Source organism: Carica papaya, chromosome 2 (genome assembly GCF_054855325.1).
Source record: "Carica papaya isolate Zhongbai chromosome 2, ASM5485532v1, whole genome shotgun sequence".
Taxonomy (NCBI): domain Eukaryota; kingdom Viridiplantae; phylum Streptophyta; class Magnoliopsida; order Brassicales; family Caricaceae; genus Carica; species Carica papaya.
In genome coordinates this window covers 33260108-33272985 of record NC_142310.1, presented here as the reverse complement: position 1 = coordinate 33272985, position 12878 = coordinate 33260108, and the positions used below count along the sequence as shown (strand labels likewise).

The following is a 12878-nucleotide window of genomic DNA, read 5'->3' as shown; positions in this document are numbered from 1 at the left end:
TGTGATAGGTATCATATTTCCTTAGCTTTAAATATTTTTGACTTTGTTTAAATCTATCATCATGGAATATATTCAACTTTGACGACTTCTGAAGAATATAATTAGATAGAATTGAGTTTTTTTTTTTTGAAGTCTTTGGTTGATTTTAAAATATAAAAAAAAAGTAATTACTTTAGTAATTGTTTAATTTAATTTATGATCAACAAATTAATATATTATTTATTTATTATTGAGTAATATATTATATTATAATTAAATTTAAGCTGTAATAGATTTTGTTAAAAAAATATGAGAATTTTTTCAACAAAACACAATTTGAAAAATCAAACTATAATTATTCTAAAAGAAAAAAGTTCAAAAGTTCGTGATAATAATAATAATAATTATTATTATTATTATTTATATATTATCTTGCTATTTAGTTTTCTGAAAACTGAAAAAAAACAAAATTACGAAAGGGGAAGGGATATTGAGATTTGATGGCAGCAATCCATCCCCTTCTCAGGGTTCGCAATTCAAAGTGCCAGCAACGATTCACACACAACAAATCTCTCTCTGGCGCGCGCTCTCCATCTGGACACCTTCTTACTCTCTCGCAAAAACACGAAACCCATACAAATTTTGTCGCTTTTACCACGTCTCTCTCTTCTCTCCCCCTTTTTCTTTCGATGAATCTTTCCAATCCTTAAACTTCGTTTTTTCCATAGTCAATGATATCAAGACCCGCCACTCCAAATTTCTTTCCTGTTAGCGTTCTTCCCAAAAGGTTCCATGGTGGTTACTTCCGTAAGAAATTCACCGCCGCAGCATAGCCCGATTAACCGGGTTTTGATTGTGGGAAACTATTGCCACGATGTTCTGATACAGGACGGCTCCGCCGTGGCCGAAACACTCGGCGGTGCCGTCGCTTTTATCGCCAACGTGCTCAATGGTCTCTCTGTTTCGTCCAGTTTAACCTCGAAAGTCGGGAAGGATTTCAAGTACGCGGTTAATAATGTCCCAATCGTGATACCCACTTCAAGAACGACGGTTTTCGAGGCGTATTTCGATCTGGGTTTGGTCGGAAATGGGCACCAAGATCGGGTCCTTAAACGAGTCTGCGCGTGCGACCCGATTGCGCCTGTGGATCTTCCGGAGGGGAGGTTCGATTTCGGGATGGCCGTCGGCGTGGGCGGTGAGATTCTACCCGAGACGCTTGAGAGAATGGTTGAGATTTGCGATGTGGTGTTTGTTGATATTCAGGCTCTGATTCGAGTTTTTGATGAAGATGACGGTACAGTGAAGCTTCTCGGGTTGAAGGAAAGCGGGTTCTATCATCTCTTGCCGCGAATTGGATTCTTGAAAGCGTCCTCCGACGAGGCTCTGTTCCTGAATGTTGAGGAGGTAAGGAGGCTGTGTTGTGTTGTGGTGACGAACGGGAAGGAAGGATGCAAGTTGTTTTCCAAGGACGGGGAATTGCAGATTGCGCCATTCGAGGCCAACCAAGTGGATCCAACGGGTGCTGGAGATAGTTTTCTCGGCGGGTTTGTGGCGGGTCTGGTGCAGGGTTTAGCCGTGCCCGACGCTGCATTGTTGGGGAATCTCTTTGGTTCGCTTACTGTTGAACAGATTGGACTGCCCAAGTTTGATTTCAAATTTTTTCAGGTTTGTTTCTGGAAATGGCAATTTTCGTTTTAGCTGTGGCGCATACTCAATTCGTCAAGCATCTATTTGTATTTTCTCCTGTAGAACATCTAACTTGGATTAGGCATAGAATTGATGGAACTAAGATGTTATTCTCATTATCTTCATTCAAAATTGTAGTCTTCTTCCTATTTCATGAAATTGAATTTTATACCAAACTCACTCTTAGAGCTTTTAAGCACTTCAGCCATTTAGCGTAGTTTAGAGGGATTAATGGGAAAACATAGTTTAGAAAGAAAATGTTTTAAAAATCTTTTTAGGTTATGTTCATGACATCTACGATGAGTATGGGGTGGGGGAGTGGACAGAACCAGAGAGGATAGGATTTGATGGTGCTTGAACAACTAAATTTTTGTTAAGAATATGGGGTGAGGTGTAGCCACTATACATGAGGATTGTTAAGAATAGAAATAGTGATGGTAAAGAAAAGAAAATCCTGGGTAGCTATCTTTATGGCAGTGCAGTGTTTTACAATAAAGCCATATTTGCATCAGATATGGTACTATATTTTTGTTTTTTTAGGAAAAGAAAGCTTAATATTTGTGATTATTTGCGGCTTGATTTTGTACCACTTGCTTCTTAGACGCCAACAAGAGGTTTTTATCTGAGAAAAAAAGGGCTTCATACGAACTAAAATATTATTTGGAGGACTCGTGGAACTAAATCTTGATATGTGTTGGATAAGTTATTGGTTTCTTGATCATCATCTTCTACTGACGCTGTAATGTTTTTAAGATGAGTTACAGATTCTTTAAGTATCATACAAATGAAACTTTAGGATGTTCTTTAAATTAAAGAGGTTCGATTTAGATATTTTGATTTGCAAATGGGAAAGAAGCACCTGTCTTTTATTTTCCAAAAAACAAAAAGAAACATAGACATTGCTACTAAGCAAAGATACAGTTACATCTGCAATTTTAACCCAGATCCGTTTTACTTGATTTTTCTCCCTTTTGTCGTGCTCAAGTTCATGTGCATCACTTGAATTAATTTATGGTTGCTTGTTAATGTTTCTTTTGGAGAGTGGCTCTGTACTTACCTCTTGCTCTTTTTCTTTTTTCCTTAAAAAAAATCGTGTAGCAGATGATTAAGGATGAGGTGCAGAGAAGGAAGGCACAATGCATATGCTTTGGAGAAAGAAGATATGATGAGTTAAAGCTTAAGGAGTTAGTAGGTCATGAACAGTTCCACACTTCTCTTGGTGCAGCAAAGCTAAAATCCTCATGCTCCGACCAAGATTGCCAGTGGGATACACCACCATCTTCGAAAGCAGTAGAGCAGGGTACACTTCCACAGTTCATTGGGCAGCCAAAACGCTTAATCAACCCAGTTTATGAGGAACCAATCCGCACAGTTGATGGCAAACAGTAACACGTTTAGAATTGTAACGCAGTCTTCCTCTCTTTTCATTTTGTTCTTTATGTAATAAATAAGTTACAGCCCCAGAATAGGAAATCATAGGCAGATTCAAGAAGCCTGAGAAGCCTGCTAATCATAGTTACCTCTCCCTTCTCTTGTATACAAGCAAAAAGATAGAAGCCAGAAGAAGCCTGCTGATTATTGATTTGCAGGGCAGCAGCTTACAGATATAACGAACTAATATGAGCACCTTCGGAGTTGTCTCCGAATAGATAGGTTATAGTGACAAATCGAAAACGGGAAGAGTAGTCGTGTGGAGAGATTTGTGGGAGATAGGTTTAAGTAACGTGGGTATGTCAGAAATTGACAATGTTATTTATGGGTTTAATGGAATCAATCACTTTTGCGTTGTTTGGTCAGTAAATAATATGAGAAATCAGTGCAGGCGGAATGTCTTTATGCTGCTACCACGCGTGGTATTTTTCTTGCACTTGGAAACAACAGATCAAAGTTTTAACATATTGCAGAGATCTTCATTCCCACGTATCGACAAGTGTTTAGTAACCAAATTGATTGGTGTACCCAAATGAACATTAGGTATTAAAAGTGGTTTCTGGTTGACATTTTTGTGGGATCAATTGCGTGCGTAAAGTTGTGGAGATTTTCATTCCCACGTATCCAACATCTCCGTCGTCTATTTCCTTGATCATGTTTGATATTTGTGCATGGTGAGTCTGGGCCAGAAAAAAATATAAACACTACTTTTTCATAATTAAATAAAAAAGAGTTTTCATGAATATCATTGGAGTTTTTTTTTTTTTTTTTTTTTGTTTTTAATTTTCAGCATATACATTATGTTATATTAGAAAATTATTCTTTTAAGAAATACAATTATCTTCAACATAATTGTAAGGGTATTTTTTTAATTGTCAAATATTATTCAGTTTGATAGATATAATATTCAGTTTAATTTTAATAAATAATTTTAAGAGTCTTACTAAAATTGACGTCAAAAGAATCTTCCCTAAAGGATATGAAAAGTTGATAAAAAAAAGAATTATACCAAAATAATATATAGAAATATAAATGACATATAGTACATACATATATATATATATATATATATGTATACACACACGGAGTTATACATGCTATAGTACCTCACCCTTCAAGTATAAGGAACGCAAAATCACTCCACACAATTTTTATAATATTTGTGATTGTGAAGTAAGTCAATATTACCTTCTTTTTTTTTTTTTGGTCAACGCAAATAATATTTTATCAATCAAGAGAATTAATACATATAAACAAGATTCGTAAAAAGTAGATGATAAGAGTCGGAATTTAATATTTTAATTATATTAAATAATTTTATTATTAAAATTTCATATTTTAAAGAGAGTTTTTTTTAATTCATAATTAAATTATTTTAAAATAAATTAAAGAAGTTTCTTTATCACTTTTTCAAATTCTATTTGATTATGAATTTATGTAGTTTAATAAATAGTTAGATCATATTTAAAATTAATAATTACGTAATAAATCTCATAATAAACAAAATAATTAACCTTTTAATAAACGCACATGCCGGATTACAATTTGATTTAACCTTCATATTTTTTTTAAATAAAAAATAAAAATATTAATTATAATTTTTTAAAGCATGGCTGCTACTTTCCTATCTAAGCGCGTGAACGGTGGATCCGTCCACCTACCCCCGGTCGTTATCCGAATCCAGCCGTCCAACCGTGCAGTTGGCAAATTGCCATAAAGACGATGGGATCTCGATTCCTACAAGAACTATAATTTCTTCTGAGAGTCCAATATAAATGGTAAACCTTCGTCTTCCTCCTCCACTGGTTATTTTCAGTACATTCTGCAATTTTTCATCTCCGAAATTCCAGATCTTCTCTCGATTCTTGTCTCGTTTGAATCTTCCCTATCTAAAATCTAGGGTTTCCCTTTCCCAAAACCCAACAGAATTCTTGGTCTCCGTTGAATAGCGGTAGGCCCCGTCATCGATCAATCAGTCAGTCAATCAATCGATCGATCAGTGTGTCACATGACGCGCGCGAACCACCAGAAGAAGAAGAAGAAGAGGCGGTCACGAGCTTCGAATCAGCTGGCCCTGAACGGGACGCTGCATGGCGGGAAAAATGAGGAAGAAGGGATTAAGGGGCGAGAGGGGCTGGAAATAAGGGAAGACAATGTGAATTGTTCGTTAATTGAGGCGTTTGCTTCGGCTTCTCTGGAGGAAGCAACTGCTGCTTGCCGGGAAGCTAACGGCGATCCGGAAAAAGCCGCGGAGATTTTATTCAATTTGGTGGAGAACGGGGAGGATTCGGTTTCGAGCGGGTTTTCCGGGCCGGATTCGCGATCCAGCTCTGGTTCCGGACCGGGATCGATCTCGAGCGAGGGGTTTATGGAGACGGGATGCATAGAAAACGCAGTGCCTGGGAGAGGCTTCAGAAGGAACCAGCAAAAGAGAGTGGTAGCGACCACGGGAATGGTGTCAACCATGTTGGGGAAGGAGTATGTAAGGTCCGGACCTAGAAAGCAGTATTCGCCAGCAAAATTTAAGGGTCTTGATGGTAATGGAGAAGAGATTTTGGACAGAGAGGGGACGGAGCAGCTTTTGTACTCAATGCTGGGCGACGATTGCGAGCTTAGCATGGCCGTTGTCAAAGATGTTCTCTGTCAGTGTCTTCTCCTTTGGTTTTTTTCCCGTTTGATTTTTCTCAATTTTGTTGTGATTGTAAAATTTCGGGGGTGTTTTGAACTTCCAAGTTTCTTGAATATTGTGAATGCTTGAGCTTTCTTGTTTTCAATTATGACGAGAAATTAGTCTGATTCTATGAGAATTGAGCGAGACATGCTTGAGGTGAGGACGAACTTGTTGGTGGATAACATGGCCGACATGTGAAATAGTTGAGCGTCGAAGTTTCGTCATGCATAATGCTTACTTAGGAAGAAGATCCAACTTGTGTAAGGTGTACAAATATTGGCAATATGGAGAATTGAATTGCCGTAAGTGTATTTTGCTGCCATATTACGAGGGAAAATAAGTAGACCACTGAGTTTGATTGGTTGATAACTGGCTGGTGAAGAGCTAATATGTATTTTCACTGTTAGAGTGAATAAAGAGTTGATTGAGTTCTCTGCTTCTGGCTGGTCTTTCTTTTAAATGGTATATTGGAATCTGAACTAAGTATTCTTCTTGTCTTGTGAAGCAAATTCAGCATGTCACTTGTTCAGGTCATTCTATTTTTTGCACCGAGTTTTTTTTTTTTTGAAATAATTTTTTGCATCAAGTTTTATGATTACTAATTGCATTTAGGAGGAAAAAGGCTTCTAAGGATATTTGGTATTTGAAAGATAGGTAGAGGTTTCTCTAGTCTCATAGTGAACGATATTACTATGGATAAGTATGGGGTCCAAATTTAGTGATTTCTTTTGGATTAAAAAAAAAAAGCTGTGTGTTGCACTCTTGGTTGGATTGTGTCAAGGAGTCCATGATAAAGAACTAGTAGATTACATTATTGGGAACAAAAGGGATTTACGACTTAAGATTGAAATAATTCCTGAAAATAGGGGTACACAAATAGGCTATGTTATCAAACCCAACTGTTTCAGAAATTTCATCTCTCTATATCAATGTCTTTTGATATTTCAGATCTAATATATCGGGTATCAATACTTTCTAATTGATATTATATTGCAATTGATGTTATATTCTAGTTGGTGCTAGATCATGGCATTAAACCCAACTTCTTTGCTGGAAGATTTTTGTAGTAGATTTCATTGGCTTATGATGAGTTACCATGTCTTGTATGCATTTTGTTTTATTTTTTTTTCTTAAGCATTAATCTGATGTTACTGATAATAGTGCAAGGCTGTTTGTGCAAAGATAACTCTTCATTGCTTATTGCATGACTTAAAAGTTTTTCTTTTTCCAGGTCAATGTGGGTACAACTTTTACAAGGTACTTTTTAGACAAAAGACTCCTCATCTATTTCACGTTAATTTTCTTTCATAATGGCTTATTACTAGATATTTCCAGGCAAAGATTACAATGTCCACAGATAGTCATTAATGTGTGACTATTTCTGCGTGTAGTTAACTTTGTTGTATATGAACTTCCAATTTCCATGGTTAGATGAATATTATCTTTAATAAGATATCAAGAAGTTTTGACATATGTTTGGATCATTTTCATGGTGTCATTAAGTTTTAGATGTGTTGGGTGTTCCCTTACATTTATATGATTCACTTGTTTGTTGAGCCGTGATCTCAGAATTGTTTGATTTTGTTGATGTTGGAAGCATGCATCTAGGATTTGTATTTCTATACTCCAAGATGATGGCATTGTGGGCAAAAGCTTGTTTGATGAGCCGTGATCTCAGAATTGTTTGATTTTGTTGATGTTGGAAGCATGCATCTAGGATTTGTATTTCTATACTCCAAGATGATGGCATTGTGCATTTTCGAAAAGCTTGCTGTCAAAATGATGGTAGTGGTGTTTAATTAGGTATTAAAATTTAAAGAGCAAAGGATACACATGCACTACGACACAGGGTTGCACATTCATAATTTGAAGGAATGGTTTTTTAGCTCTCATCATTTTGTTCTCTGTGTCTATTTATCATTTCCCATTTTCACTAAGATAATATTATTTAATATAAACTCTATTATTTTCCAGGCATTGGATGTATTGCTTGACTTGTCCGCTACCTCTTCTGAGCAGTCCGTGAATGGAAGATGCCTCAGTGATTCTTTAAATTATAAAAAAGATAAAAGATTCAACACTGAAAATGGAGACAATGTAAGAGATACCATCTGTTTTTTTCAACTTGAATCTGTGTGATTTTTTCTGGATCATTTTTCCAAATTTCTACTGACATTTAATGCCTATTATCCTGTTGATAATTTCCCCATCTAATGGTGATTCTACATCTTCCTTAAGGCCACTATATCCCTTAGCTTGTCAACTTCTCAAGATAGATTTTTTCCCTTTTCTATTTTAGCCTGCTGATTTCTGCTTCTGGCCATTGGTTTTTTAATTTTTTCAATGTGTTCTCTTATTATATTATCTTATTCAAATCGTTTAGATCTTAAATATTATGTCAGAGGCCATAGAGTGTCTGTATTAATTTAGTTTTTTCTTTCTTGATCTTTTTCGGTTGTTGGGTTGCTGAATCATGTCTAGACTGTCAATTTCTACATCTTCTGGGAACTTCCAATTTCAGATGATTTTGATGGGTAGGACTCAGTGTTAATTGTACTGGATGGGATGTTTTCTTATCATTTCTCAGTGTTGTGTTCACATCTACTGCAGCTGATTAGAGTTCTAAATTTTTTATTTTGACTGTTTCTTTTCTTCTTCTTTTTTAAGAAAAAAAATTCCTTAAGAGTAAGTTGTTTTGGTTATCTGCCTTGCTTTAAATATAGTGATGGGTATAATTTCTTTATCAGTTGGAAGATAGACCATCAAATTGTGTGACCCATTTCTCTGAAAGCAAACTTCAGGACAGTAAATGGTCTATGAATGGTGGTGACAGGTAACCCGTTTGACTGACATTTTCTTGTTTATGTTTATCTTTAGAACTTATTTGGATTCTTAATGCATTGGGATAATGTTACGGAACACATGGTATTATTATGTCTTTGGCCAATAAGATCAGTTTCAACCAGTCTTCTAGGGAACCGGTGGCTATATATCAACCATAATATTTCAAGTCTTGGTTAGAGTTGCAACCTGACCTTCGGATAATAACTATGTATAAATCCCCATTTCCTCGTGCTGACAATCTCAATTATTTGTAGGATACAACACTGCATAGATAATTTGTATTGGTCAATATAACTCACCAGAGGATTGTTTATTCAAATTATGTGTAATGGAAACTTCTCTAAGAAATTCATAATGTAGTCCTAGCGATGTGGATTCTTAATCTCCTTTTCCTTTGTTTGGTTCTAGAAGCTTTGTAACATCACTGAGTAAGATTTCGTCAATATAAGAGAGTTTACCCTAGGAGGTGCGAAAGAAGCTGGTCCATCAACAGTTGTGGTGGTTATCTGATATTATGCCGGATAAGTAGACTTCAAGATTAAAATATACTGTAAATATCTTCTATTTTCTAGTATTATATTTTGACAAACCAAACACAACTATTGAAATTCTAGGTGATCTCATAAATATTCATTTTTTTTTTCAGAAATAAAATCTCATAAGCATTTATCAATCAAATACAATAATTATATATTTTCTATAATCATATTCTTAGCAATCTAGATTCTCCACTAATCTCTTTTTCTAGTAATTTTTTTTTCCATAAGCCAAATTGGTCCTGGGGGAGTCAGAGGTGATATTCCCAAGAATGTTTACTATGTGTCCCCTTTTCATGTCATAATGTTACAAGGGAATAATTACAGTGTCAGTCTCCTTAAAGTTGAGAAGTAAAATTTTGAAAAGGAATCTTAAATGCTTTAGCGATTTTACATGTTAGGGACTATTTGAAGGTTCTTACTACTTCGGAGGCTCCATCTCCAACTAGCCCAAGAAGTAGAGAGTCAAATCTTCCCCTAAAGGTGTTGGAATCTTTATTTAACCTACCTCGAAGTACAGAACGAGAACCTGACAAAATGGACTGGAGAAATGTAGCAAAGAAAATGCAATCACTGGGACCTGGTTTTGATGTTTATACTTCTAGTGTTGCAGAACTTGAACAGGATACATATGGTACTTAGCATCAATTTCTTAATGCATGGTTTGGATATCTTTAGTCCCTTTAGCTCTATCTGTTTTCTATTTCTGAATGATCATTAGGCATTCATTTGTATCTTCAATTTTGTTGTTAACAAATTCATTTGGAATTGTAGTGAAGGGTGACGAATATCATGCATTTAGAAAGACTGCAAATCAGCACTGGGGTTCAATGAGGTCATACTATCGAAAGGTAAGAACTTTTTAGCAGCTTGTGTGGTATTGGTAACTTCATCTTTTCAGTGTCAATTGTTGTTGCCTTTATATGACATGAATGTCAAATTCTTCTGCAGGCTGCAAGAGCACATTCAAATGGAGAACAGGGATATGCAGCTTACCTTTCTGACCAGGTTTGCTCTTCATGGAAAAGTGTTGAAATAAGTGTTTTTCCTTGTAAATCCGTTTTGAACTAGTTCTCTATGTAATTTCAAGGTGCAATTTTTTGTTTTGAAATCAGTGAAGCTTTCTACAGATGAATGGACAAATATGGTTTTTGCATTAGTGGTTGACAAATATTATCTCTAGATTGATTAAAAACAAATCTCCGGTTCAAAAACCAAAATGGTGGATGAATATTTTGCATTTCACAGCTTAACTTTTAGAGTAAAAAGATTAAAGAAGATATGTATATTGTCTCTGGCCTTCCTTGGAAAGTTTCTCCCTTGGACGTTTCCATTTTTTCATTAACTTGTTCTGTTTTGATATATTCTTCCAGCTCGAGTAAGTCTGTCATGAAAGGTTGTATGATATAGATGGTTGGGCCATATTTTTTTGGGGTTTTTTGGGTTATTCAGATCAGCATTCAGCTTTAGGCTTCATTCGGCTCAGATGCTTCTTATGGGAAATGATGACTTGATATTTTGCCATTTTTTAGGGGAAGACAGAGAATAAGTTGGCTTGGAAGGCTGATGAGAGGGCGAGCCATAATATATTTAAAGCTAGGTTAGTTAATTGGACCCCAAATGAGATTTTCCATTTTGTTTTTCTTCAACTATGATGTTATTAACTAACGTATAACAAGTATTGTGTGCAGAAACAGGGGCATAGAAAATGTTATAACAATTGATTTGCATGGTCAACATGTCAAACAAGCAATGAAGATTTTGAAAATGCACCTTATACTTGGATCATATGTTCCTTGTAAGAACTTGGCTGACTGCTCTTCTTTTGTTGTGTGTTTAAATTGGTGTGTGTATAAATGCGTTGGGTATATGGATTTGTTGTTTTCTTCTCTATTTTGAGCAAGCTTGTCTTGTTTCATTCCTTTAATTTGCTTGTGTTGGTTTGGCCCAGCGGTTCAAACCCTGAGGGTTATCACAGGATGTGGTTCAAAAGGGCTCGGAAGGTCAAAAGTTAAACAATCGGTATGGATCCTTCTCATTCTACCCTGATCAATTTCTTCTTGTATGTTAATGTATAAAACTTGAGACACATCTCAAAAATAAGTTTAGAACTTTAACTTCTATGGTGAAGGCATACTGGGCCAGATTTTTTGGATCCAACCTCAAACCTTAACATCCAAAAGGCAACATTTTTTAGCGCTAGCTGGAGAAACTCAAAAGAAATGGGATTCGGCAATGTGAAAGACCCGTGTAAATAACAGTGGATAGTTTTATCAGGACTGTTGCTTTAGTTATATCCTGGTTCTGTTAAAAAATAGACTTGCATATATCTTTCTCATTCCTGTGCATACCTGGCATTGACCTGCCTTTTTAAATCTGTCTTGCAATAATTCATGACATTTGGATCACTTTGCACTCGATCTTGCTACTCCTTCCAATGGGTTCAAAGTTAATTTGGATTTCTTTTTTCGGGCTTCCATAATATGGTATCTTTTCATCTTGTTGCATTCAGGTGATTAAACTTTTGGATCAGGAAGGTATCAAATGGAGTGAAGAGAACCGAGGAACACTACTAATAAACGTTGACAGATATAGGGAGTTTAGTTTTCTAGATTCTGAGAGTGACACCGAGTAATTGTGCTGTTGTAAAATAAACCTTCTTACGGGTTTCGCATTAAAATGCACACTGGGTAACTTTCACTGGGAACTCAACTCAGCACATAGATAGTGTATGAGGACAAATTTCAGATGTTGATATTTTCATGTAGTTTTTTTTAAACTTTTCAGATTAGGTAGGTGGCAGTTTAGATTAGAAGAAGCACAGCCTTTAAGCTAATGATAGCTGAGTTAGTTCCGTTGGTATGCCATAGCTTGTACCCTCCGACGGAAAATGTAATTTATCAGTAATGACAAATGCATACATAGTAGAATGTATATATTTAACTCAAACATTTTAATGGCTTATTTGTTTTTTTTCGAGAACTTGTGAAGTAATTCTGTTCTTGCGGCCGTCATTTAAAGAAATATATGTATATATCTATATATATATATATATATATCTTTTTGACCTCTTTAAGCCTTGCAAATGAGTCGTACAATATACTAAAAGCAGGGGAAATGATGAATGCAATACAAGTTTAATGGACCATACAAAAGATGGAAGTGATTGAATTTTTTTTTTATTTTTTTTTATTTTTTTATTTTTTTCTGTTTCTCGGTTCAATATCTACAAGATTGTGTCATAAGTTTTAGTGCATTCCAACGTCCCATCTATTTAGCTTAACGTTTATAGTTTTGGACAGTGATGTAATACTTTTGATTTTCTTTTTTATCATTTTAGATTATTTTGTTAGTCTTAATCATTTTAAATTCTTAAGCAATAATAAATAAAAACTTAAAAGTGATTTCGAGTAAAAATAAGGAGAAATAAAAAATTATAAGATAATAGTAATAATTAAGTATAATGACAATACTAAATCGCATATTGCCAAATTGTTAAGAAGTTATAAGATACACTATAAAGAGTAAAAATATAATTGGCAAAAAATAGAAAACTAAAGTTCTATCTATTATACAAAAATTCTTCTCATTTTCTAAAGCAAACTGAATCAGAAAATAATATTAAAAATTTTCTATCTATTTTTTAAAATAATATAGAAATTCATAAATTAAATAATATATAAAAACTAATGATAGAAATAATTAATAAATAAAAATATATAACAAAAATA

The 12878-nt window shown here is 34.9% G+C and overlaps 2 protein-coding genes across 4 annotated transcripts; both read left to right on the top strand.

Annotated features, from left to right (window-relative positions):
- Positions 1-437: 437 nt before the first annotated feature.
- On the top strand, positions 438-3509 carry MIK (pfkB-like carbohydrate kinase family protein). 2 transcript variants are annotated; one of them, XM_022054235.2, is made up of 2 exons: positions 438-1644; positions 2764-3509. In XM_022054235.2, exons 1-2 carry the CDS (start codon positions 772-774, stop codon positions 3052-3054), a joined length of 1164 nt encoding a protein of 387 aa, XP_021909927.1. In that variant the 5' UTR covers positions 438-771; the 3' UTR covers positions 3055-3509. The 2 variants fall into 2 exon arrangements, with proteins under 2 accessions (XP_021909927.1, XP_021909935.1); XM_022054243.2 differs by having other exon boundaries at positions 439-1644; positions 2767-3509.
- Positions 3510-4760: 1251 nt separating this feature from the next.
- On the top strand, positions 4761-12129 carry LOC110823722 (smr (Small MutS Related) domain-containing protein). Of its 2 annotated transcripts, none has more exons than XM_022054194.2 (11): positions 4761-5738; positions 6999-7024; positions 7742-7864; positions 8515-8600; positions 9549-9781; positions 9922-9998; positions 10099-10155; positions 10680-10747; positions 10839-10945; positions 11099-11169; positions 11279-11555. In XM_022054194.2, the coding sequence occupies exons 1-11, from the start codon at positions 5105-5107 to the stop codon at positions 11318-11320; spliced, it is 1524 nt and encodes a 507-aa protein (XP_021909886.1). In that variant the 5' UTR covers positions 4761-5104; the 3' UTR covers positions 11321-11555. The 2 variants fall into 2 exon arrangements, with proteins under 2 accessions (XP_021909886.1, XP_021909877.1); XM_022054185.2 differs by lacking the exon at positions 11279-11555 and adding an exon at positions 11660-12129 and having other exon boundaries at positions 4765-5738.
- Positions 12130-12878: the final 749 nt, after the last annotated feature.

What these genes read in the sequence shown, in the direction of transcription:
- MIK (XM_022054235.2), top strand. Translation starts at nt 772, where the DNA reads ATGGTGGTTACTTCCGTAAGAAATTCACCGCCGCAGCATAGCCCGATT. An exon ending in TTGATTTCAAATTTTTTCAG is followed by an intron (nt 1,645 to 2,763) that starts GTTTGTTTCTGG and finishes AAAATCGTGTAG; the next exon opens with CAGATGATTAAGGATGAGGT.
- LOC110823722 (XM_022054185.2), top strand. Translation starts at nt 5,105, where the DNA reads ATGACGCGCGCGAACCACCAGAAGAAGAAGAAGAAGAGGCGGTCACGA. An exon ending in TGAGGTCATACTATCGAAAG is followed by an intron (nt 9,999 to 10,098) that starts GTAAGAACTTTT and finishes ATTCTTCTGCAG; the next exon opens with GCTGCAAGAGCACATTCAAA. An exon ending in ACTTGGATCATATGTTCCTT is followed by an intron (nt 10,946 to 11,098) that starts GTAAGAACTTGG and finishes GGTTTGGCCCAG; the next exon opens with CGGTTCAAACCCTGAGGGTT.